The following is a 27,735-nucleotide window of genomic DNA, read 5'->3' on the forward strand; positions in this document are numbered from 1 at the left end:
TGTAATTCAGTTTGCTTTTTATTTAGCTGAACACATCTGTAGTTAGTAACAGGCACTGATATTAAATCAAATGAAGGCAAATGTGTGATTATATTGCAGTTATTTCTATCGATTGTAACTCTTTCATAATATTGTAATTATTTTTTAAAAAGTTTAACCGTCAAAAAATTCCTCCTTGAAAATCAACTCTGATCAACATCCAGAGACACATTAAATGACTGTATGATATACTCCATCTGGATTTGCTTACTAACATAGATATAGTTTCTTAAAAAACTTTTTGAAACAAAATTTCAGCTTTAAATATATTGGGGTGGGGAAACCCATGAATATCTAGTGCAATTTATGCAAAAGTTAAGTATTTCAATGTTAAAAGGGGAATATTATTGTATGCTGTATATGTATACATATATCGATATAAGATTGTCAGGCACTTATATATTGTTGGATTACACTTATGATTAAGAGGAATGAAGAATTCAGATAGAATGAATACACGCTGTAGGAATGCACTTTCACTTCTGAATAGTTTGGTCACAATGCCTCACGTATGCAGAAATTCCAGCTTCTACACTGCTGTGATATCTACTATATATTGCAGGATGCCAAAAGTGGTGGATGCAATGTCCCCATCCCGTCCAGTGGGAAATTTTCACGTACAAAACCCTCCTGAAACAGAACTGCCTACAGGCAGTGTTGATACAGTCTTACACAGAATAAATCCATTCAGAATTGCATTCATTGCCTTCTATCACTCAAATCATATTTTTAAAATCCTCAAACAAAAAAACCCAACATACCATCAAATCATCTGGTATCACCAGCTAAAAATGTAATAATTTGTCCCACTTTTAGAACTGTTCTCATAAGCCTATCCAAGCATATATTCTACACATTATATGAACATTCAAACTACATAGAAATGACCAGTTAATGCTAATAATCTCTCGTGCAACTGGTGAATGTTAAAAATAAAAGAGAGACTATTAAAATTAAAGCTGATGGGCACTGTCAATATTCAGTAGGATTGTTTCATACCGTTGGACATTTCCTAGGTGATCTGTATATATATTCCACATTTGGGCATTGATCTGTGTGGCTATGCACACTTAAACGCCCATAGCAAACAAGGAAGTTAAGGTTCATATTGCTGATGGGAACTGTGATCTTTTTTAGTAATATACCTTGACAAATAATCCATGGATACACTTTTCAAAACAATCTTCTCTGTAACATTGTGCAGACAGAGAATAAAAATATATCTTCCCTGGATAATATATTTGGGTTACTTAAATACATATCTTACCATCCTTGCCCCTCCCTTACTTTATTATATATTCTTTGAACTTTCATTTGATCATCTTGCAATATGCCAAGCCGTCTCTCACCCTACACTCTTAAATACAGTAGTTTGATGCATAGATCACCATTTGATAATCTATTTCTATGATCTACTTAGATTGCAATATATATCCCTATACTGTATCTCCCTTTGGCCATTTAAAACGTAATTGTTTTTATTAAGAAGATATTTTTCTTTATTCTTTTAAATGCAATCTCTCTTAAAATAAATTTAACATAAAACATATATATATATATACTGTATATACATCATGATCAACTTAAGGCTAAATGGAACAGAAGCAAGCAAGCTATCCTAGAGCACCTACATAGACATTCCATGGTAAGTTTGCTTGATCTGCTACCCTTACCCATCACCTATGTTACCTTCCATAATAGTTGTGAGGCAACATAGCACCTCACAAGAACAGTGTGGCCTTTCAGCAGATGACATGTCTGCTTCAGGAAGCAAATCTGGGCTCTCCTGAAAGGGAAGCAACTTGCCAAGGTTGTGGAGGGGATTCTTTTGCTTATGTGTCAGAATATCTTTGCTGACTTTAGATGTGGTGCAACCTGGGGTATGGGGTGCATGTGTGGAAGGAGGAATGCTCCTTGTTACTTTGCTCACACGGCATGCCAGTCTTGGCACATGCGCAAAATAGGACGTGCAACTTTCTCGATTAGGAAAGAATAGTATCCTCTCTTCATTTTGAACATTATTTGGAATTAAGTAAGGAAGTAAGAGATCCTATTTGCCTTTGTGTGTTCCTCAATATATTTTGTTCTGTGTCCCTATGAACTTAGAAGATATTCTCCCACAACTGACTATTCTGGCTGGGTCTAATGAGAGTCACAGACCATCAGTTTCTGTGGTGCACAGGCACTCCTAACCACATTATTTTCAATTTAGACACTAAGACAAGATATGCATCTTATTGATCTCATAGTTTTATGTCTAGCCATGTATTTCATTGCTCCACCAACAGTGGAAAAAAAATGTTGTTCCACGATGGAAGATATGCATGGAAAAAAAATCTAAAATAGATCTTAACATATATTACCTTTGATTGCTACTATTACTTCATTACTACGCTACGCCTAACATCCTACATATGCTCATCTGAAACTTCTTAACAGACTCGGTGGGATTGATTTCAGAACATAAGCTATAAGACTGCACTGTCCAGGTAGTCCTCAACTTACGACCACACTTGAGCCCAAAATTTCTGTTGCTAAGTGAGGCAGTTGTTAAATGAATGTTGTCCCATTTTATGACCTTTCTTGCCACAGTTGTTAAATGAATCGCTGCAGTAACACAGTTGTTAAGTGAATCTGGTTTCTCCATTGATTTTGCTTGTCAGAAGGTTGCAAAAAGTGATTGCATGATCCTGGGATGTTGCAACCAAACGTCACGAGTCAGTTGCCAAGCCTCTGAATTTTGATCACATGACCATGGGCATGCTGCAACGGTTGTAAGTGTGAAACACGGTCGTAAGTCACTTTTTCAGTGCTGCTGTAACTTTGAAGGCTCACGAAGTGAACTGTCGTACCTCGAGGACTACCTGTGGTTCCACAAGAACTTGATTTCCTTTTATTTGAAAGGACAAAACAAACTAATGCTCATCTTGAGGTGGATAAAGGAATATTCTCAAGATCAATAAGATAAAAATAGGCTGATGCAGACACGATTAGGCAGAAAACTCAATTAATTAACTGAGGGACTGAACAGCGGTAAGGAAGCAAAAATCCCACTTCTGTATTTTTGTTGAGGCACAGCCTTCTCTCAGTAATCTTGTTTCTCAAGTCAATTGTATATGCTAAAAAATATCTTCTCTAGTGCACCTGCACATAATGTGTGTTAAGTACACTGTCGAAAAATTACTTTTTTTAGTAATTCACTCCTGCATTTTCAGGATTGACCCTTGTCACATAAAGTTCCCTCTTACATCGTACTGGGATAGTCGCAGCATATCAAGAATGAAAATTACAAGCTCTGAGGATTCCATAGGTTAGGAAAACATGTTGAATTGCCTTACTATTATGGCATAGGTGGGAAAGAGTTTAGCTTATAGTTGGATTGTAACTTAAAAAGCAGTTAGTGGGAGAAAGCTAACAGGCAAAGAGGATACTGCAATGGATTTTACAGTTCCCTCCAAAAGAGACAATGAGCCAAGCAGAATGCAGGAAACTTGTCTTTTCAATGCAGGCTCACAGTCTAGATTAAAGAAAACATGGGATCTGTGCTTCAAAAAATAAGATCACACGTGCATCATTTAACAGCCATGCTTTCTCCACTGAAAACTGATGCTTCTAAATTGTGGATGGGGACGAGTGTCATGGATCTAGGCAAATCTGGATAAAGTGGACAAGGAAAAGCTATTTTCCTGTTCCCAAAATACTAGAATCAAATTGAACGTATTGGAAGAATCAGGACTGACCAAAGGATTTCTTTCTTTCTTCCTTCCTTCCTTTTCTTCACAGCCTGTAATTACACTTTGGAATTCAGTACTATGAGATGTGGTGCTGGCTACAACTTGGATGGCTTCAAAAGAAGAAAAAAAAAGGTTGGATCAATTCACGGAAGTCTTGGGGATCTATGAATTGATGGCAGTGTGACTTTCCTGAAACTGCTGGGAGACAAATGAGCTTCCTTATGTAGTTGGTTCGCCAAATAAAATTTTGGTGGCTTAGACAGAGGTCTGGTCCAGCAGGGCACTGCTTATATTCTTAACTACAATTTAAAAGGGACTGTTGTAGTTAATGCCTTTTATCAAATGGTGTAATTGTCTTTAACACTTCTTTTAAACACATTCTAGGTAAAGTAAAGAAACATTAGAAAGTAGGAAGAGAGTTGAAGAGATCTGCTTTTGTATTAACTGGAAAACAGCCCTACTTTTCCCTGTGGGAGTCAATTCTAACTGAGTGAACAAAACAGTTTTATAAGGAAATACACGCTTGAAAACCAACAATTCCACCGAGAGGCACTATTAGACCCCACATTCATAGTATACCAGACATATTCTGGTGACCGATATAGCTAAAAACATCATATGTAGAAAGGGCACAGGCAATTTACGCTGTTTGGTCTACGCGGAGAACAGCTGCTTGATTGGATTCTTCAGAATATTCCATCTCTCCACTGGTTGGCTTGTTTCTTTCTTCATAAAGTTCTTGTCTGATTTCTAATGAAGCTCTATAGTCATCATCTTCTTCAACAATTGCAAGCTCAATGTTGTTGTTGATCACCACCTCTCCTTCGCTTCCTGACTCTTTTTCCAAGGCATCAGCAAAGGCTTTTCCTTCTTCAGCTGGAGAAGCAGAAGAGACTGGATCTGAAGTGAAGGTGGTCTCTTCACCGACTGCATGCTCACTACCAGTAGCTTCCACTGGCTTGTCTTCTACTTCTATGGATGTGTCTCCATCACGGACTTTCTTCACATTGAACGTCAGGGGAGAGACCTTGAAAGACGAGCTTTTGGATGAAGAAGACTTCTGATGGTTAGGGGTAAAAGACTTCTTGATCTTCTCTCTCCGTTCAGGCGAGACAATCTTGTTCATCTTCTTTTCAATATTTTGACGGGAAAATGCTTTCTTCAAGCTGTCAACCTTTTTAAGGCTCGATCTCTTGATTTTCTCAGCTCTGGACTCCTCTATTTTCTCATCCATACTGTCTTCTGCAAGGTCATCGTGGGGCAATTCATCCTCTGAGGATAACTCCACCGTGTGCAAAGTTTCTTCCAAGGTTTTGTTCTCATCGACAGGCTCTTCCTTCCCATCAGTAATACTGGGAACCGGTTCTTTCACAAATACGCTGGCAGGGATTTCATTTTCTTCCTGTAAAGAGTTGATATGTGTTTATTTAAGCTTCACAAGACACAGACTTGATAAACAAGGCACAGCCCTGAATAACATCGTATTTTTTGGGGGGGGATAATGAGGTAAAGGAAGTTGTTTTTGTGCCACAGTATATTCAACCAGTAACAATCACTCACTTCCTATGGAACTGTTCTTTTATACTGCGTGAAAGTAATGAGTTTATGAGCTGTCATCTACTATTAGAATAAAATACATTTTAGTCAACATGGTTATTAGAGGCCAGTGCAGCTGTAATCATGCCAATATCTTAACATCATTAAAAACAGGATGCAAGATCACTCCCAATTTCCCTATCATCCCTTCTCTTCTGGAACAGAAATCCTCTCCTGTTAGCTTGAACTTCAATCTACGATATGTCAATATAAATGTTAAACAGTTACCCCCAAATCCTTGCTTAGCACAGTATATGAAATGATGTGGTTGGTGGACATGAATTAAAGACTTGGGAGCATTGCTTCCCCTGGCCAAAATTTATTCTCTCAGTACTGGATCCAACTTACGCTTCTGATATGGATTCAGGATTACTTTTCTATCATGGCATTACTCCCAAAAGAAGTAATCCAGAATGATACAAACTGTTCTTGATTTTCGCTTCTTCAACAGATGTAGCATTGACTTACCAAACTGAGTGTCAGAACTTTGAACTTGATATAATAAGTGTACTTTTGACCTGAGAAGTATAACCTTTACTTTGAGATATGTGGGCTTGTGGCAAGTGAATTTCTTTATGCATTTTTTTCAGCTTAACTGGTTTGCCTTCCCATGCCTGCATCATTCAAAATAGGCTGCAAACAGAACTTTGACCTCGAAACTAATTATAAGAACTTGTGCATCTGATTTTTACAAAGGCAAAACTCTGGCCTATCAGAACACCAATATCATGCATGGAACTTCTTCCAATTCTGGCTCCTTAGTTATTTTGGACTACAACCTTCTATCTAGCATGGGCTGCATTAACATGTGGTATTGATCGGTGGCAGCCATCAAGGACTGAAATTGCCCCCCCCCCCAGAATAGCAGAATAGTATGGTCTATTCATATCTGGAAGGTACCATTCTCTATATATCCATCCATCATCCACATATCCCTGTTGAACAACAACCAAAAATAACACTGAATATTAACAACATATTTGAATATGTGCAGATCTCTACGACAGCAGCCCCAATCTTTTTTTGTATCAGTGAACAGTTTTGGGAAAAACATTTTTTCTACAGACTGGTGGTTGCTGCGTGGGGAGAATGGTTTCGGATACTACCTAGATGCCATGCAGGCACAGATAAAGCTTCGCTCGCTTACAATAACAATAATAAAGTTGGAAGAGATCTTGGAGGTCATCTAGTCCAACCTCTTGCTCTGGCAGGAAACCCTATACCATTTCAGACAAACGACTGTCCAGTTTCTTCTTAAAAACTTCCAGTGTTGGAGCATTCACAGCCTCTGGAGGCAGGTTGTTCCACTGATTAATTGTTCTAACTGTCAGGAAGTTTCTCCTTAGTTCTAGGTTGCTTCTCTCTTCTTTGTGGCAACTTGCATGGCTCAGTTCCTAACAGGCTGCAGACCAGTACCATTTTGTGGCCTGCTCTAGGAAAAATCACAGGGGTAACCTAATGGTATTTCTCTCTTTCCACCCATTTGTCACATTATTATTTTTGTTTTACTTTTAATATTGATGGTGCTTTGTTATATTTTGCAATACTATATGTGGACTAATCAATGGCCATAAACAAGTTTTCTTTTACTTATTATTAGAACTTAAAGAGTCCATCCCCAATAATTTAAAGAGGAAGGAAGATAAACACCATGTGAATTTGACCTTGAAACGTGTGTATTCTCTTCTAATTTTTGCCACACTTGATACAATAAAACTAGGCACATTAACTTATTCTTTGTTTCTTGCTTTTTTTTCTTTATAGTTTCAAGGTGGAAGAAAGGCGACTAACACTCTGTTGCTATCAGCTCCTTGAAAATTATAAACTAACAAACCACTGTTAAACAATTTTGTGGCAGAAACAATGGAATCAATTTAGGCTTAACAATAATGGAACCTTGAAATCAGGACATGAACTACCTAGAATGCTCCTGTATAGTGGGAGGGTCATGGATACTCGTGCCAAGATGTGAATATAGGAAGGGCATGTGGAACAATCTAGAACAGACAAAATACAAATTCAGTGCAATTGATGGAGGATGGTTAAACTGCAAACTTTCATTGATCAGCTTCCTCAAATTTCCTCAATATTATTATAGTGTTCTTATACATAAAGAGTTGAGTCCTTTTTAAAACCACCATCTTGAATGGTGTTCATTCCAAAGGCTCAATATTTCTATGAGAATATCTTTAGCTTTGGGAATGAATGTTTATGGGGAAAAAGACCCACCTAATAAAGTTGTCTACAGCAAGGGTCCCCAACCTGTGGGACGCTGCTGTGCTGTGGGGTGCAAAAAAGGGACACAGCCTCGCCGTGGGGTGCAAAAATGGGCTGCTCTCATGCCACGGGGTGCAAAAATGGGATACCACCATACCATGCAAAAATGGGACACCACTGCGCTATGGGGCACAAAACAGGCTGCTGCCATGCCTCAGGGTGCAAAAATGGGACTCTGCCATGCCTCAGGATGTAAAAATGGGCCACTGCTGTGTCTCAGGGCGCAAAAATGGGGCGCTGTGCCACGCAAGAATGGGCAAGGGTTAGTGAGTATCATGCAGGCGCTAGCCCCACCCCGGTTGCATCGCACGCATGCTCGTGGCCCTATGTGCACACACATATAAAATGCTTCCCCCTCCCTTTCCCTCCAGTCTTTCAACTGAGAAAGGCTGGTGACCTCTGGTCTACAGGACAGTTTAACATCATCTATTTTGCTTTAAATTGATTATTATAGAAGCAAAGCCCCAACAAAATAATTATTAAACCAGTTCTTCAGTATAAATAAAACTCGTAAAATGTTGAAAATGAAAGAAGGTACAGAATCAAAATGTGAGGAAGCCATTTTGAGCCTTGATATGTTTGGGAGGAGTTGTAACAAAATAGAATATAGGAAATAAAAGGTGTGTAATGGCTCTCTTCTTCCACTTAGGAATTCAAGCAGGGCAATCACATTTTTATTAAAATAAAATATAAAATAAAATAATGAAGTACTTAGTATATTGAATCTCCCTGCCACAAGGGAGGTTCAAAAGAGCTGGCTTTTATCAAGAACCAGATATATTAAAACTATGACACAATTTGGAAAAATCCTGCTACTTTAAGGAGAAATGAAGCTATAGATGGAAAGAGATGACGAATGTGAAAAGGAAATATACTTTCCCCAAAGCACCTGAAGGCAGAATAAGCAATGGATGGAAAATAATCAAGGAGAAAACCAACCTAGAATTAAGGAGCAATTTCCTGACAGAACAATCAATCAGTGGAACGACTTGCTTCCAGAAATTGTGGGTTGCTCTATCACTGGAAGTTTTCAGGAAGAGATTGGACAACCATTTGACTGAAATAGTATAGGGGTTTCCTGCTTGAGTAGGGGGTTGGATTAGAAGACCTCAAAGGTCCCTTCCAACTCTGTTATTCAGCCAAAGATAGCAGAAATAGTAGTAACGTTTCACTATTTTGGCATGGAAAGCAACTATAATTTCTGCATGCCAGGAAAGAAAAATATGCTAGAAGACTCTCCACAAAATAAATGGGTTACAAAAGAGCAATTGAAGTTCTCATCTTGCTTGTCTGCTTTTATGAAAATCTACTTCCACACATGGCATGTTACAGAAGCCATCAATGAATTAACAGTAGGCTTGCACAGCTTTGGCACCTAGAATTTTCCAGCAAGTTCAGGACTATTTTTGAAGTTGCTACCTGCATTATCTACTCATTTCTACGCACTTCTGTCGTTCTCTTGGCTTCTGTTCATTTCCAACCAGATAATGCTCACCAGATAAAACTCCCCTTCATGTTGTCAGGGAAAGAACAAGGAGAGAGAATCTTTTGACCTAGAATAAGATAGGTATGCCAACCAAAATGTTGCAATTACTTTATTCTGTTCCCTGGGAGAAACTAATCGCAAAATGCAGCAGTTATAATGTCGCATTTGCTTGTTAGATAGTGCCGTTCTCTTGCCAAAAACGGTTTCTAGGAAGAAAGGTCACTGCCTCAGCTATCTTGGTGCAAGCATCTTGAATTTATTGCATCTTGTACTTGATTAAGAAGTTGGGGCTTTTCAGATAAAGCCGGTGAAAATGCTAAGTCGGAATTTCAAATATAAGTGATACACTGTAAAAATTCTGGAACTTCTTTCATGAAGCTCCGTTTTTCCCAAGTAAAGAAATATTTACTATTGTTCTAGGGAGCTGCTTTTCCCATAATCTGCTTGTTTCTTAAGCAACTTGCTGGGAAACGGTAATGTTTAGTTTTGCCTTCAGAAGCAAGGGTTAATAAAGGAACAGTGGCTTCAGAGCACCCTAAATACAGCCATTTGGACAGCCCCGGCACTATATTTATTTATCTATTTATATTCATGAATTCAGAGCTATATAAACACCTCTCCCGAAGCATCACTGTTCTTCCCCTGGTCAATAGTTGATTGTAAGGAATTTTGAGGAAATTATTCTAGAAAGCAACCTCAATTACTATAGCTAAACTTGTGCTCCTTGCTGTTATCCCAGGTGAGTTTAGAGTATGTCCAGCATGCCCATGTGTGAAGAACACCTCTTGACATGACTGAAGAACTTAAGAGAATTCTTCTAGACAAGATGAATAACAACTCTACTGAGCATGATGGGGCTTTGGGTCCAAGACATCTGAAAGGAACCAAGCCTGGGGGAAAAAAACTTCATTTAAAACTCCAGATCTTTCTGGAATGTATTGAACTGTTGGACATTTTTATTATTTGTATTGGGAATTTATTATAAAGCAGGAGCTTAACCTGCAATCTCAGGAAAATGTGTGTCTGCTCAGGAGGAGATGATAAAGGGGATGCAGCCTATTGTTACCGCTGTCATGACTCGAACCCATACATGTATTTTCCTGGGACTTCAGGCTGTTTGCATCCTGGATGCAAACCCCCTTTCCCACTTGGGATCCAAATACTATGTATCTTGCACCCAGTGGTGGGATTCAAATATGTGAACAACTAGTTCTCTGTGTGGATGCTACTTCCGGAAGTCCATTCTGAGCCTGGGCAACAAAAAATTAGCTACCGGAAGTGGTGCAAACCAGCTGAATTCCCACCACTACTTGCACCTATCGTTTAATATTTAGAAGTCTATGGGCTCTGAGCTTGGTTATTTCACTTGGCAGTCATTAGGAACAGCTATTAAGGGAAATGTCTTCCACAAAGCTTTCAACCCCATTTTAAAACACACTGTGGTTATGAATTATGTTTATTAACTATGCAACTCAAAAATAAGTTCTAAAAGCATATTTTTAATTTTCCTGTCAGCTCTCCAGCAGTGAACACCTGATCCTTTTGTGAAACAGAACCTCAGGCGCTCATTTGTTTTATGTTTAGAGAAGGGAAAGCCTGGGGTTTTCTCTCTCACTTTGTTTCCTTATTTAAATTATGGAATGGTAAAAAGACTGCCTTTTTTCTGTTTGAGAAAATCTGTTTCACTTTGGGAAAGATTTGGGGAAACAAGCAATTAGCAGGATTTTCTCCTGCTTTTACATGGCTTATCAAAGCATCTGTACAATTTGGCATCTCTTCCACATTCTCTCATCTGCCCTGCAATTTGGGAAGGTAAGAAATAATATTGGTTCTTTTTTTAAACTTCTCCCTACATCAATGTAAAAGAGAGAAAAGTAGGTAAGGGAAAAGAATCAAGGATCTTCCTCATTTCGTAAGGATTCTGCCAGTGATTACACCCATCTTAGAAAGTGGACTGTGATTTATCTGCCTCTTACATTTTGCCATTGTGTTTTGCCCTGAGGTGGTTTTGGATTTTAGAAAATTCAAAATGGCTGCCACTCTTAAAATGTCTCCCTTCTCTGCTTTCCGCTGAGGTCTGCCATTAAAATAGCAAGCAACTGTATAAATTCTATTTCAAACGTGAATCAGATGTTGCATGTGATCCTGGAAAACAATTCTTAGTCAAACTAGACAACTACCATTAGAATTAGCTGAACAAACTATAGAATGTGAATTTCAATTGTCTTGTATGCTACATCATGTATGAAATAAGAATTTTTAAAAATGATTTAAGATAATGTGTGCTCTAGTTTTAAGATATTTTGATAATGTTATGATTATTTTTATGATTATTGTTTTACAGATATTTCACTTAAAGTTGCACAATTGCAGTGATTAAAAATGTAATTAAAAAATTAATGGATAAATAAATAAAAAGAACATGGTGTTTCTAGAAAGCCAAGTAAAATTTAGTATCAAGGCATTCTCACTTAAAAAATATTGCAATACCACAATATAGTTTGCACCTCTGAATCCCTGGAAAAGTAATGCATTTGTATGGATGTAAAACCAACTATGGTTTCTTCCATAAACTAATATAATTATCATCAGTATTAGGCTAACTCCATTTAAACCCTGGCACAGCAGTTATCTGATATGAGCAGGTTAATAGTAGATGATAGACTTGAGGTTCATTCATCTCCATGATACAGCTCTTCTGGCGTTTCATGCAATTCCCACAGAATCATCCAGATGAGCATATTTCAGGATCGGAAATGACCAAGGATAAGCATCCTCTGAATATCCTTCTTATTTATATAAAATGGCCCTGGAGAGAGAAAGAACACGGTATGATATGATGGCTGTTCTGCTCGAGCTGTAGGTATTTTACAAGAGAACATTCAGCCTCTAATCAAAAGTCATGTTCCTTGGGAGCAAATTCTGGAAACTAAAACCAAACTGATTTCAAATGAGGATTTTTTTTATTTTTATTTTTTAAAAAACAACCTTGACATTAAAAAATAGAATATCAATTGCCTATTTATTCAGACTGAAAACAAAGGTTATTCCAATTAGTTGAGTTAAATATTAGTGACTACTTAGGATGCATTTACATAAATAATATATAAAGGCAGATGTGTCTGTTGGGGCTAATTCACAGTGAAGGCTTTTTTAAATGTTCCAAATTATTAGCCGTGATTAAATCAGAAGGAAACTACACATACTGAAAAGTGAAGAAAATATATTTTCCATTTCTGGATTTAATATGATATGCTTCCATTTACTAATTCAGTAGTACATTTGAATTAGTACTGATTTTAGAAGGGAAAAAAAGAGGTTTTAATGCTCCTAATGGTTCCTGCCCATAATGAATCTTTGCTCAGAAAGCATTTGTGAGCTCTTCTTTCTTACTACCTCCCAGTGGAAAAAAAGCCAATGTGTCAAAAGGTTCTGCAGTTGCAGCCCTGTAATATGTGCAAATTGGTGCACTATGAGGACATTTAATGGTCTTGTATCCTATGTCATCCATTTCTCTCAGAGTACATTATAATTTTCTGCATCTTTACCTTCCTAACTCACTTCGTCTTAATTTTTGAGCATGCAGGTGTTTTGCCAAACCTCGTTTCATTCTAATTCCAAGCCCCCAATAACTATGAAACAACTGAATTTCTGCTATTTGCTTCCCTTTTTATTTGTTTCATTCCAAGATCAAACATTTAAAAACTGCCATGTTTGGAATAGTCCTGATTATGGTTAGACCCCTATCTCTAATTTACCTGGAAATTTCTGTTCCCCCAAATCCTATTAAAACTTTATTCTTTCAAACACCCAACAATACTTGCCCATCGTGGGCAGCCTCCTAAATTTGTTCATCCACTGAGTGATACATGATGAGCAGAATAACATTTCTTTTGAATTCCAAATGGGAAAAAATCGTGCCACTTACATGATCCCCTCAAAGCAGGAAGGAATGATGCCAAAGCTTAAAAAGGCTTTGCAAACAGTCAATTCTCAGCTGCTTGCATTTCTAACAACTCCTGCAGCCATAGACGAAAGAAAAAGAGGATAAGCGGAAACAATCCAGAAAATCAAAACAAAAGAAAAAGTGAGAGGCCTCTGAGGTTTTATCCATTTAAAACAGACATTATCTCCTAAAGGTGCCTCAACAGCACAAATGCCTTTTAGATGTACTGAGCTTCATATCCCAATGGGGACTCAAGTATTTACTGTTTTGTATCCTGTTCTATTGTGAGGGCACAGGGAGGGTTATGGGATTCGGTGAAATTCAATAAACCCTTACAATGGGACTTTGTAATGACTCATTTCATTATTCTGAAATCCTTATTTTCTCTTTATAGTTTAGACAAAGGCCAGGGTGTCCAATTATACAGAGGGTACTTTTCTGTTTGATGGCAATTCCAGTCAAGAAGCATAAGAAGGCAAAGCAGAGACTATCATGAAGTACCTGGGCAGTAGATGGAACAGATCACCATGATGACATGGTGATGACTGATGTCTGTTTTTGAAGCATGAGTATGTGTACACTTGGCCACACTTATCTATCTGTGCAAACAAATTAAATGCAAATACTGTTTTTTAGTGTGTTTTCAGGTGGTGTTGACTGAGATCTAGATGTTTAAGATAATTGACCGATGCATGAAGAATATGTCTTTTTCATGGTATAAAGTTTCACAGCATAACAAGTTTGCCTTCAGTACGTTGACAACATTTCTGCCAATGTTATAAAAATATGTAGAGACAACTAATCCCACCACACTAAACATGGTGAGTCACCCTATACAGTCACTAGAGAGGGAAGGAAAGCAAGGGCAAGAGTGACTCTAGAAGCAAAAATGGAAAACAGCCAGCTGTTCCCTAGCACATAGCCTGAGAACTGTAAAGTAAGGTGCCCACTGCACGATAGGAAAGTTGCTAAGCTTAAACCGAAGAAGGAAAAAGGAATCCTTCTTCAGAGGGCAGTCAACTGTATGAAGTGGCTCTGGGAAGCTTCCGCCCAGATTGAGCTAGCCCAGGGAGGGAGCCTAACAGGTTAGGACAATGTCCCGCCACCATACTCCACCCTCCCACCTGCCACAAGGGGTTGACTATCTCCCCACTTCATTCTGAAGGTTTAAGCTGAAGTACTGGAAGGGATCCTCCTTTCGCAGCTTGTGTTTTTAATAGCCGACTCAGAAGAGCTAAAAGGAAGTGACTGGGACAGTGTTCTGCATCCTATATTAAAAGAACCGTAATAGCTACCTTTAATATATTGCTCTGAAGATCTCTCAGAATGAGTTATCCCCCCCCCAAAAAAGTGGGGGGGCACTTTTATCTCTGAATCTAAACAGCATTGGCTCTGTTCGAAACTTGGAGAGCTGAATACCAGGGAATTCCAGCACTGCAGACAAACCTCTGGGAAGAAAGCAATGGCAAGCTATTTAGGTAAAGGTAAAGGTTCCCCGCACATGTGTGCTAGTCGTTTCCAACTCTAGGGGCCAGTGCTCATCTCCGTTTCAAAGCCGAAGAGCCAGCGCTTGTCCGAGGATGTCTCCGTGGTCATGTGGCCGGCATGACTAGACGCCAAAGGCGCACAGAACGCTGTTACCTTTCCACCGTAGTGGTCCCTAGTTTTCTACTTGCATTTTTTATGTGCTTTCGAACTGCTAGGTTGGCAGAAGCTGGGATGAGTAACAGGCGCTCACTCTGTTACGCGGCACTCGGGATTCGACCCACCAAACTGCCGACCTTCCGATCGACAAGCTCAGCGTCCTAACCCACTGAGCCACCGCGTCCCTTTTAGGTAATGCCAAAAAACATGACATGGATGCAGTCAATAGGAGGAAGACTCACATATTTCCTTGCCTTATCAAAATAAACTTCAAGTATTTGTCAATGGGCTGATATCACTAAGAGTTTCCACTGACAGCCCACAATAAAATTTTGCACATGGACTCAAGAACAGCACTTTGCTGTTTCAAAAATATGTCGATCATTTTGTCACTCATTCTACGTCTCGTGAAGGGATGTTTCCCCTTATAAGTAAATGGGGAAAGATAACAGAAGCTTGTATATAGCCAGGAAAAGGCAGATTAGAATTCTCTTAACTTCCAGATGCATGCATCAGAACAGTGAGAAATAACAAGCTTTAATTCACTCCTTTGTATATCTCATAATCCCAACATTTCACTGACCACCAGCAGTAAATTCTAACCACGCAAACTAACTAGAGGAGTGGCTCCTTACAAGCATGAAATGTAGGCATATTTATTTCCACATCCATTTGTTGCTAAACAAGGGCCTTGGAGGAACACACAGTCTCTCATTTAATGAGCTTTTTTTAAAAAAAAAAATCAAGAGCTAAACTGAAACCGCACACTAAGCAGACACAGGTTCTTTGTCCTCGCCAGCAGAGTTTAGAACTGTTTAGAGAGGAGAAAGCGTCTGTTATTTCTCAGATATTTCAAAAGGACTCCGAAATGAAACTGCAACCTACTAGATGCATTTGCTTTTAGCATTTCTTCTCCAACTCCCCTTGTTTTGTTTGTTTTTACTTTATATCAGACAATGGTCTAAATAGCTTAATAGCCTTTTCAAATTAGATTTATGTAAGGTAGTAAGAGAGATTATTGCAAGGGTTTTGGTCTGGGGAAGACCTTTAGACAAAGGGAACAGGAAGGGGAAGGGGAAGGGCCTGGAACATTATAGCAATGTTTATCATTTTTTTCTGAGGTGTGGCATGACTGTTCCTTGAACAGACTAGGAAGAGAAAACTGCAGCCTCTGGGAACTAAGCAAATCAGTCACTCCCATAATTTTGACATGTATCATGACATGCCCAAAAAAGGCTTATCTGCTCTATGCTAACACACTCATGTGTATCCTCAAATGTGTATGCCACAGACAATTCTGGTATAGGAATGCTGTACTCATACAAGGGCCTAGCTAAAGTTTCAGAAAGGTGCTTAGCCACCTGGACCCTTACTCGGCCCTTGATCCCAAATCTCACGAAATGCCCCGAGGCAGTAGCAAAGCATGGATATGCCTTCATCCAGAAGAGGCTTAGAAGAACGGAGCACCACCAGCAGGATCTTCTCTCTTTCATCTCCATTCACCACGATGGAGCCATTTCACTTTCTGGAAAGGTTTCAGAAAGCGGAGAGTCATGGGATGCCCAAAAGTGACTGCAATAGCTGGGGCACGATTCTGTATATATATATTTTTAATCCCATTTATATCCCGCCCTTCTCAGAAGACTCAGGGCAGCTTACAATCTAAGCACAATGTGCTTAGCAATAGCCTTCATTCTATGTATATGCCTGCTTATTAGGGCTTTCGCCCCCCCCAAGCGGCATTTTTACAAAGTCAGCTTATTGCCCCCAACAATCTGGGTCCTCATTTTACCTACCTCGGAAGGATGGAAGGCTGAGTCAACCTTGAGCCTGGTGGGATGCGAACCTGCACTAATTGCAGGCAGCTGGTCTTACTTAAGGAGGCATTTGTCATCATATATTTGTTATCATATAACGGTCATCCCAAATGCAGAACTTTCACACAGTCTCAGGGCACCTTACGCAACCATTTGAACTTACCCCCTTTATTTCAGAGATATATTCAGACCTAAAGTACACCCAAATTCTCATCAACACACAGGAACATCAAGGGGGGGGGGGGGTGTTAGGCCACAACCTGAAGCAAAATCAAGTAACAATAGATAAGAGGATAACAGGGTTGGAAAGGACCTTTGAGATCTTCTAGTCCAACCCCCTGCTCAATCAGGTGACCCATTCCAGGCAAGTGGCTGCCCACCTGTCAGAAATTTTAATTCAGATATTTTTCCTTATCTCTCCTATCTATCAGTAAAATAGATCCCTATTTTCTGGATTTAAATCAAAACAAAGAAGTAAGAAATTGTGAACATTCTGGCTGGTTCTTCCTATCCTTTTTTAAAAGTGTATATATAGAATAGCTGAAAACTTATAGTTTGCCCTTAGGAAAAGCCCAGAAAACAATATATGAAAACAAATAAATAAAAAGATTCTCGTCTGTCTTTGGTTTAGATGAGAAAAACAGGGTGAGGAGAACAATGAAAAGCAAGGCGGAAGCCCTTCCTTCCAGGGTAAATGGACAAGAGATTAGCATTGTCAGCACACCAAACTTTTTCCATGAGACCCACTTGATATATTTAAAGAATTATCATCTAATGGAACACGAGATGTTAAACGTGAAAACAAATGTAAGCTATGCACACATCGTATCTGCATAAAACCTTCCAAATTCCCTCCCCTTTTCAGAGCTTAGTGGAATGTCTCATAAACTTGATTCAAATTTAGATTCTGCCTAATCCAGACTATTGCTAAAAAAGGGGATGGTATGCAAACTGCTGATCTTATAAAAAAAGGAAAAAAAAAACAAGTTGGGTTTAATAAGCAAATCTGTTAACAGAGCTGAGTTTCTCAGAAGACTACTAAAAAAATAAGAGTGCCTGGGCACAAGCTCATTCATTTACTTTACAACAGAAATGGGAAAAGCTTTTTTCTGACTGGCTGGGAGTTCGCAGGACTGCTCTTTTTCTCTTTCTTTTCCCCCTCTGCTTCTCCAACACCAGATCCATGTTTCCAAGGATAGATCAAAGTTATCAAAGTTCTGAATTTAATGCCTACGCACTGTAGGATTTTTGTAATTAGGGTGAGAAACACATGAAATGTCCCTGTGGGTCATACATATTTCAGTATAGGTAATAGAGTGGGACGCGGTGGCTCAGTGGGTTAGGACGCTGAGCTTGTCGATCAGATGGTCGGCAGTTTGGCGGGTCGAATCCCGAGTGCCGCGTAGCAGAGTGAGCGCCTGTTACTCGTCCCAGCTTCTGCCAACCTAGCAATTCGAAAGCACGTAAAAATGCAAGTAGAAAAATAGGGACCACTACGGTGGGAAGGTAACAGCGTTCCGTGCGCCTTTGGCATCTAGTCATGCCGGCCACTTGACCACGGAGACGTCCTCAGACAAGTGCTGGCTCTTTGGCTTTGAAACGGAGATGAGCACCGGCCCCTAGAGTCGGAAACGACTAGCACGCATGTGCGGGGGAACCTTTACCTTTACCTAATAGAGTGGGACTGCAAAATTCCAAACAATCACTAGATGGCAGCAAAGAGTAAATGTTTTCATCTACCTCTAGTCCTACTCTAGGGCGGCAGATCATCAACTTTATTCTACAAAGCATCTTTGTAAACTGAGGTCCAGTAGTCTACAGTGGGTCAGGCTCAGCCTGCTAGATCTTTCCAGCTTCGATTGCCAATTATCAAGATATTGCCATGGCAACAGTTCTGTCTGCTTCCTTTTTGTAAGAATCTCAGGGGTGTCCATGAACACTGGTATTTGTACAGGAAAGAATTTTATTTTGATCTTAATTTTCTAAATTTATTTTAAAGCTATAATCTCAACTGAAATGACACTGTGGATCAGTATTAATAAATTGTAATTACTTTAACTGATAATAAACACCACTGCAGTAGTTAATTAAATTATGAACTAAACATAGTTATTAACTAACATGAATTTTTATACTTGCTTTATTATGTGTATATTGTTTTTAATGTGTGGTTGGTCATTAAGACTTGATGGCATGTAATCAATCAAGCTGGCCAGAGCCACATTTAAGAGACAGACCACCATAAAAATGGATTTAATAAAATAAAATATAAAATAGTTAATCATGGTTTAGAAGTAATATAAACTATGATTAACTATTTTACAATAATAAAATTAATTTATAAACTTAATTTATAAATTCCCATCCTCTTTTCAAACTATTTTTGAAGTGACAAGTATCCCTGAAATACTTCCAGAAAATGAGGTGGTCTTTTTGCCACACCCAAAAAGTGCAGTAAAGCTACATACCTACTGTAGATCAAAAGCACTGTGCCTGTCATTTGGAATGTGTGTTCGGGAAACAGATTGCAAATGTTTCAAAGCGAAACTAGATGGACAGTGGTTTACATTAAAGTTGCTTGCCTGCCACCCAACTTGCATAATATGTCAAGGCCACACAGGTTTGGATCTGAAGGAAGATGCTTTAGGCCAGGGGTAGGCAACCTTGGCTCTTTTATGACTCGTGGACTTCAACTCCCAGAATTCCTGAGCCAGCAGTTTAGCCCATACCTGAGTGCACCTGTAAGCACCTTCCCAATGCCTTAAGCTCCTTAAGGATTGCCCTGCAGCAAAAGGTAGATGTGAGGGCAAGAAAAAGAGCCTTTTCAAAGTCTCTCAACCTCTCCTATCTTCTAGCCGTGGAGTACATGCTTCCTGAAAGCCTTTAAGAGAAAAAAAAGGCACAATCTTTTTAAAACTAAAGCAATATATTCCCCATGTACCAAATCCTACTCCAGAATTAAGTGAACTTAAAACATCTCAAAGGAATCTCCCAGCATATTCTTCTGTCCACTGGGGCAGATAAAACAAAATTGCTGTTTATCTGATGAAGTTATAATCTGCATGTTCCAGAAAGCAAGTCGGCCTAGGAACTTCCTCTAAAAGCTGTGCATCCTAGAAGAAAATGTCATATGGATCCTGACATAACTCTGAGCTAGAAAATGTGTATTCATGCGATTACATTCTAACACAAACTGTTTTGAGTGGCTGTTAATATGTGAGCACTGATGCAGAAACTGAACAAGATCCACTAGGTAGAGGAAGAAGTGTTTTCAGCACAAACATGTCTTTCAGTGTTCATGCCATTGGTACAATTGGACCGATTGAGAGTTGCACGTGGAGTTTTATTTTATAGAAGCTTGGTAAAATTCTGATATATGATGGTGAAAATTGATTTGTTTGTGCATTTCCTTGCTGACTAATCACCAGCTGGACAGTGGGGATGTTTTATTTTTCAGAAAAAAAGTGAATCCAGTAGACTTCTTAAGTAATTATGGGCAATGAAGTCACTCTCCCCATTTCCCGATATGTGGCCAAGAAATCACACAAAACGGCAACCAAAACAATTAGGGGGCTGGAGCAATTCTGTTAGGTGGTCCTGGGTTAACGGCCACTAGTTCAGTGGCTCTCAGAAATTGCAATGGTGCTGAATGATGTTACTTATGAGCTTTCCCTGAAGTTCTGGTTGTTGCAATGCCCTGCGGTCATATAATTATTGTTTGAGAAGTTGAAATTTGTGGTCCTACGAGGTGCTGGCTTAACAATCTGCTGTGTTTTGCCTAATGACATTAATTTGGGACTGCTGGAACTGCTGTTGTTAAGCAGCATGGTCATGTGTCGTACTTTACAGAACTTCTAGTCCCAATTATCACTGTTCAGCAAGGACTACCTATATGAGGACACATCACAGGATTTTCTACCTTTTGGTGGGGAGTATAAGGAAGGTCAGACAGATCTGTATAAAATTATACCTGGCATGAAAAAAAGTATACATGGTCACCTTTCTTTCTCTTTGGCAGCATTAGTATTAGTATGGAATCTTCAAGTTCAAGAACAGTCAGCTTGTCAATTCTGATTGTTGGGGAATTTGAGCAGGATGGTACTTTTGCATTAAGGACCTGTCTCTGGGATTCCTATTCCTAGTGGACTTTTTGTCAGAACAGAACATTGGATCTGATTATCCTTTAGTCCAGTGATTCTCAAAGTGTGATTTGGGGACCCGCTAGTAAATATCACAACATCAATCAAAGCTCTTTGAAGTCCTCAATACATTTAAGAATGTAAAGATGTCCTGAGACAAAATGTTTGAGAACCACTGCTTTAGTTTGATCTGATATGCTTCTTATTGTCTTACAAATTAATAGCTATTGGAAAGACCGTGGAGAAAATAAATAATTAGAGCAATTTTAAAGCACTATATAAATATAACAACAGACATTACAGGTGACTTCAAAACTACTACTGGAGATTAGCAATGTCGTAAAATCTTTTTTAAAAAATCAAGTTTGTCTCTTGGTGATTCCACGGACATGTCCATGAGGTGTTCTTGGTGATAATAAGGACGTTTTTCATTATCTCGAGTTGAGCTTTCAACCAAGTACTATGTTGATCCTGCTTACTTATGTGTCATCAACGCATAATCTATACATCTATACATCAGTATAAATTCTCAGTGGCCATGTATATTTTTTCCCATGTATGATCATCTCGCTTAGCTTTTTTTTTCCAGCCAAAGTTGGGAAGGCTATGTAATGTATGCAGTGATAAAAAATGTACACAGAAAAGTTAACATATTCTATTAGGTTGCAGCAGATAAACCTGGAGAATAAAATAATCTATTCTGTGATAGACAAGCTTATTCAACTCTTGTCCCCATGCTTGAGTTAGTTCTACCCAGCTAGTTATTAAAATGATTATTATTTAACTTTATAAACTCATTCCTATGCTTGCTTTTTTCTCCTTTCTTTCCTTTTCTTTGGCTTTTTAGAGTGGGATAAAAATACTTTGAATGACCAAATAAAGCATAGATACCACCATAAGAAATAGGAACTCAAGACATTGCTTAGTGATTCTGTAAAATGGGCATCTGACATATTCCACCACACTATGGTTTCATCAGCAATAGTTCAATAGAGGGGATCAACACATAGACAATAATAGATTATTTTGGTGACTAATGAAACAACTGGCCCAAAATGGAGACATTAAAGGACTGCTGTCCTCTCTTTTGGCTCCTATACCTGATGTTCTTCAGATGCATTGAAAATACAACTCTCCATGTTTCTCCTGATCAATGAAGAACCGCAAGCTAGAAATTCTGGGAGCTGTAGTTTTAACACAAATGGTCGGAGGGTGCTAAATTGAATAAAAAAGTGTGGAGTCATTTGTGCTGTCTCAGCTTGGTTGTTTTCTTGCAGACATTTCATTACCCAACTAGGTAACATCTTCAGGGCTAGCTGGATAAAATTCTGTTTACATAATCTTATGACAAAAAGACACCCCCACAAACACATTCTTTGAAGGACTACTAACCGTGTCTATTTCAAAGATAATACTGTGTAGCTTTTCAAATTTATAATTCACCGAGATATACAGAGATCAGATAGTGGCTTATATTATGCTTTGGGACAACACTGCACTTCATCCATGAAAATGACCTGTGTGGTTTATTCTGTTTCTTAAACGTGCAATGCTGAATGTAATTCTAGAGAGAATCAACCAATCTCCAGTCACCAAAACATATGCATTCTTCTTTGGAAGTAACCCCATTGACATCAGGTCAATACATTCCAAGTACACTCTTGATTGTAGTTTCCCTCTGGTACTTCTCACTGCTAGGAGAATGTCAAGAATCCTAAGCATGCCCCTCCAACACACATGAGAGCAAGACACCCAGTTGTAATCTCTCTGGCAACCTGCTTGGTGCTGGATAATCAGAAAAGAAAGTGTGAGTCATCCTCCTTCTTGGGTTGAAATGAGAACTGGTGCCCAATGCATGAGCTGAAGGAAAGCTGCTTATTATTTAAGTACCATATAACTAGATTTGGAAATCACTACCCCTGCTTTTTCTGGAAAGATTTCACAGAAGAACAGCTGTAAAATGGCTTGTCTTCCCATTTTAATGACTTCAATTAATGAATTGCTTTGTTTCAAGCATTTGGCTACTTTCCAAACTATTAAAAAAAGTTTCTTGCCTTGAAAATCCATAATCAAGCGTTTGGACTGATTTACAATTTCCAGCATGACTTCTGACAGAAGGAACGACATGTATTGAACTTTCTATCCTATTCCAAAATAGGGCTGGGGCTTGAGGCTGGCATATGGATGCTTATTAAGTCTGTCCTCACTTCGGAAGGTATTGAGTAGAATTGCTTTGCATCCTGCACAAGCCCTATTGCTCTATTCATTCAACCAGCCCCACCTTTTCAGGCTTTCATGTGGCTCTGGGGGAAAAAAAAGTTGCAAGTATTTGAAGGACTCAAAATCAGCTGCATTTTTCAGGCACCTGCAGAACCTGGAAGAATAGCAGTGGTACTGTTGTGCTCTGTGCATTCTTCTGTGAAGTACTCATCTGAATCATTTTCAAAGCATGCACCACCCTACAATTCATGTTCTTAAAGATCTCCAGGGTTGGAGCACCCACAACCTCTGGAGCAGGGGTAGCCTGGAGGCAAGTGGAAGTGATGGACACTGGGATGACATGAGTCTTATTCCAGCTGTTCTGGCTGAGATCTCACCTGGCCAATCCCACCCCTGCAGCTGTTCTTCATACCACATTTGCTTGTCTCCTGACTACTTGTTGTCTAACTTGCTTTATTAGACATGCTAGATGCTGGGAGATAGAGTCCTTGCCAGGAAAAGAGGCGTCTCTCATAGAGTTTGATTCCAATATATACAGTAGGTGAATTAGCAAGGCTTTGTTTATGCCAACAAATCACCAAAAGAATTGAAACAAGCAGTGAGCACGGATCAGGAGATTGGTTGATGACTGGCAACTGAGGACCATGGGTGTCATAAGGCCTAACCACAACCCATCTGCTGCCCTTAAGTGCCACCCTATTACTTCGTTGGGACTGAAACATGCAATTGTCACATTAGCTGGCTTCTTTACATGGAATGGAAAAGAGAGATGGATCTAAATGTAGAGATGCTACACAGATGTCAATATCGTTCTGCCCAGAAGATTTTAATGTAAATACAATGTAGGTGTTCCTTAATTATCAATCAATTTGGTTTTTTTTAATTTAAGGATGCTCTTGTCCAAAGATAAGTAACAGAGAGGGTAAAGGGAGAGGGGAAAAAGCTTTTGGAGCATTTTCATTCTCAAAGTTAAATAAAAGAGGCACCATCTGAAACCCATCAAAAGATGGGTTAGATGAGGTCCCCAAGCTTCTTAAAAATGTTTCTCAGCCTGCTTTGGTCTCACCCACCATTATTATAATCCCTGTAACCTTCCTCCCTTACTTACATTGTTTTGGCCACCCTATGCAACCCCAATCAATACCTTAGGTCAGGGGTGTAAAACTGCCAGCCCATAGGCCGGTTGCATCATGTAGGGGCCATGCCCACCCCAGTTCTGGCAATGCAAAAAAAAAGTCACGATACACTGCGACACATCATGTGTCGTGGCAAGTTTGACACCCGTGCCTTAGATCAATATTGTGAGATGCTGAAAATTATAACTCAGGTGTACCTGAAAGTCCACTAGTTTCTCAATCCTGATTTGTTTACTGGATACCTAAATAGTAGCAATTTTCTTTGGCCTATGAAACTGGGTTTCCAAAGGCCAAAGAATAAGGCCCACTCAATATATATTTTGAACATGCAAAGGATCAAATATCCCTTTAAAAAATTCATCACGATAAGGATGACAATATAAGAAGAAAAGTAGCCTAAGGAGATTTTTTTTAAGAGGGCACACCAGTAATGCCTTTATTTACTGTTCAATTAATCAAACAATGTTGCTGACCACCTTCTTAACATATTTAGCAATATTAAATTGCAAACACATGTTCAAAATATTTTACTTTAGATACATATATGGTGGGGAGTTTGGGTTTCATCAACAGACATAAGACATTTTAGAAGAAAGAATAATGCATAAAAATACTATTGTAAAACATTTTTAAGGCAACAATTCAGAAGAACGAAGGAGTTAGAGTAATTTGTTCAGGACAGGACAGAAGTCAAACATTTCTCTCCTAAGGATAATTTTGTGCATGCCCTAAGCCCCAAATATGCAGGTTACTGTCAACAGTAAAATAAGGAGGCATGAAATTTAAACTCCAATCATGAGTTAAGGAAGGAAATCCTAAAAAAATAAGGAAGAAAACACTGCCAATCTTTAAAACTGGGCCTTATTTTCCATGTGAAAAATGCAACCTAACACAGCTTGAAAGCTTGGATTTGACTGCTGATCTTATTTCTAGAGTATGGAAGGTGGGGCAGGGCAAATACCTTTTAAGGAGTAAATCTATCTTTACTTTGTGTTACCCATATGATGAAAAGCTATACAGATTGCATTGCCGCACAGGGAAAATACAAAGTGATTTTACTTTTACTAGAAAACAAATGCAGGGGCAAGTGATTCATTTACTTATGCAACTGAGAGGACACTAGTCAAATATCAATCCTCAGCAAAGTAACTTGGGACTAAACTCCAATGAGTACAGACAGATATACTTTGGCATCAATACAACAGGCAGCTGTTGCTGTTGTGGTCGATGCTGCTGGATGCAGAGAAAGGAATCATTTTGGAGAGAGAATCCAGCCGGAAGTATTTGCCAACAGCTAAGCTGGGTGTGGCTGCAGCTCTAGCAGTAACTAATAATATTTTCCAGAGCCTATAAAAGCAGCTTTTTACTTGATGGAATTTGGGAGCCCGATTTATGTTGATTCCTTTTTTTTCAGTTTAGGGATAATGAGTTTCAGCAAGCTTCAAGTTGCACCAATTTATTAAGTATTTTGGACATGATCTACCTGTAAGGGGAAACTAATACTTAAAACCTACCAAATACAAATGAATTATGAATATGTGGAGAAAGTGTGAGAGCTGATTGCAGTACAGGGAATCCTCCACTTACAACATTCGTTTAGTGACCATTCAAAGCTACAACATCACTGAAAAAAGTGACTTAAATGACCATTTTTCACACACCACTGCAGCATGCCATTGGTCACCTGATAAAAATTCAGACACTTTGGCAACTGACTCATATTTATGACAGGTGCAGGTTCCCGGAGTCATATAAATCACCTTTGATATTACTGTTGTGGACATTAAGCTGATGTTGAATTTAATTACGGCAGCAAGACTTTTAGTAGGGCAATATTGGAAGAAGGAAGAACTGCCGATTATAGAAGAATGGACTGTAAGTCTCCAACCTGGCGGAAATGGCAAAGATCTCAACGTACTTGAAAGACTATTTGCAACAGAGATATATTGTGGAGTAAATATGGGACTAAAAAGTTTCATCTAACATTTGAATAATTATTGATGTGATATTTATACTGCTTGTAGTTATTTTATAAGAGTTAAAGTGCGATAGATTTAATAGTTTATTGTTGTTTGCATAAGGTAGATTATGATTGTTTGTATTTTTATACCCTGTATTTAGCTCTGGGAAGTCGGGGAGGGGGGAGGGGGAAGGGAGGGAGGGGCGGGGGAGGGCTGGGGAGTGGGAAGGGGGTTGGGAGGGGTTGCGTTTTGTGTTTTGTGAAAAATAAAATGTATTGTAAAACTTTTCAATAAAAATAAATAAATCACCTTTTGTAACGTCAACAGGAAAGCCAGATTCCCTTCACAGCGATGTTACTAACTTAAAAACTGTAGTGATCCACTTAACGACTGTGGTAAGAAAGGTTGCCAAATGGGGCAACATTCTCTTAACCAGTGTGTTTCACCTACCAAGATAAATTTTGGCCTCAACCGTGCTCGTAGGTCGCGGTTTAACAGTCCACTTCAAGGAGAAGAGGGTATCCGACCTCCCCCCGCTTTGCGCCGCGCGTTTAATTCCCACAACTTTTTATTTTTGCACAAGCTCAAACGGGGGGAAGGAGAATTTCTTTGGGCCCCTCCTCAGACCTTACACCACCCCCCCTCCCTCGCTCCTGGCGCATACCGACCTGGAAGATGAGCACCTTGAAGTGGTTGCGGCGCAAGAGCTGCGCGTGGTTGTGCTCCAAGCGCTTCACCTGGGCGCACTGGCGGTCCATGCGGTCGCGGACTTCGCGCGTGTTGGCGCTGACCTTGCGCGACTTCTCCAGCAGCTTGGCCACCGTGTTGCTGGTGGAGGTGTGGTTCTTGCACAGCTTGCTCAGGTCGCTCTGGATGCCTTTCACCGAGCCCTCCAGCTCGATCTGCCGCTGCTCCATCTTCTGCTGCTTCTCCTGCACCGAGTCCAGCATGTTCACCAGCTTGTCCAGGAGAGTCAGCACCGTGATGGCGTTGACTTGCGAGCTGTCCCGAATCGCCTCGCCCGGCCCGGCCGGCAGCAAGCTGGGGCTACGGCTGCCCGAGGGCACCGGGCTAGGATCGCCGGCATCCGGAGGCCCGTCGGAGTTGGGAGAAACACACGCGCTGCTGCTCTTCGCCGCTTGCGCTCCGTCCTCCCCCTCCATCGCGGCGAGGCTAGAGACGTGTGGCCCGCTGCGATCGACTCCCTCTCTCGGCTGGCTTCTGGAGGGCGGCAGGAAGGCAAATCTGGCCCAGCGAGGCTTCTTTGCAGCAGCCGAAAACTTAAGCAAAACTCGGCTCAGTCCCGCCCTGTCCGATCCCCAGATTCTGAAACCAGGAAGGGCTTCAAAGCCCCGAGTCCGTTGCCTGCAGGTTTAAATTTTTCCCCACCTCCGTCCTTCCCTTCGCTTCTTCCCTCCTCGCCCTCTTTTCTTTACGGGCGGAATGTCATATTTCCCTCATGAGTTCACTGGCAAAGGCGGGGGCAAAAAAAAAAAAAGAAGAAGAAGAAGAAGAAAGAAAGAAAGAAAAAGGAAAAAAAAATTAAAAAATAAAACCACAACCCCACAGGCCTGGCTTTGCGCCGCAGCCCGCCATTGGTTACGGCCGGCGTGTGTAAACTTTCCGGGCGGGCTGCTCTGCGGCGGAGACAGCGCGAGGAATCCCCTCCCAATGTTCCCTTCCTGTTTTGTGTCTCTCTGTGTGTTTGTGTTTGTGTGTGTGTGTGTGTGGTGTTTTTTT

At 39.8% G+C, this 27,735-nt stretch overlaps 1 protein-coding gene across 1 annotated transcript; it reads right to left on the bottom strand.

Moving 5' to 3' along the window:
* Positions 1-27,735, bottom strand: CAVIN2 (caveolae associated protein 2). The gene is made up of 2 exons (XM_083362335.1): positions 26,664-27,735; positions 1-5,175 (listed from the first exon to the last, which is right to left on the bottom strand). Exons 1-2 carry the CDS (start codon positions 27,156-27,158, stop codon positions 4,414-4,416), a joined length of 1,257 nt encoding a protein of 418 aa, XP_083218461.1. The 5' UTR covers positions 27,159-27,735; the 3' UTR covers positions 1-4,413.

The sequence above is a fragment of the Vipera ursinii genome (assembly GCF_947247035.1).
Source record: "Vipera ursinii genome assembly, chromosome: 1".
Classification (NCBI taxonomy): domain Eukaryota; kingdom Metazoa; phylum Chordata; class Lepidosauria; order Squamata; family Viperidae; genus Vipera; species Vipera ursinii.

Excerpts from the sequence above, each read along its gene's own strand:
- CAVIN2 (XM_083362335.1), bottom strand. The coding sequence starts at position 27,158 with ATGGAGGGGGAGGACGGAGCGCAAGCGGCGAAGAGCAGCAGCGCGTGT. Across the intron at positions 5,176-26,663 it reads TCAAGGTGCTCATCTTCCAG|GAAGAAAATGAAATCCCTGC; the intron begins GTCGGTATGCGC and ends AACTCTTTACAG.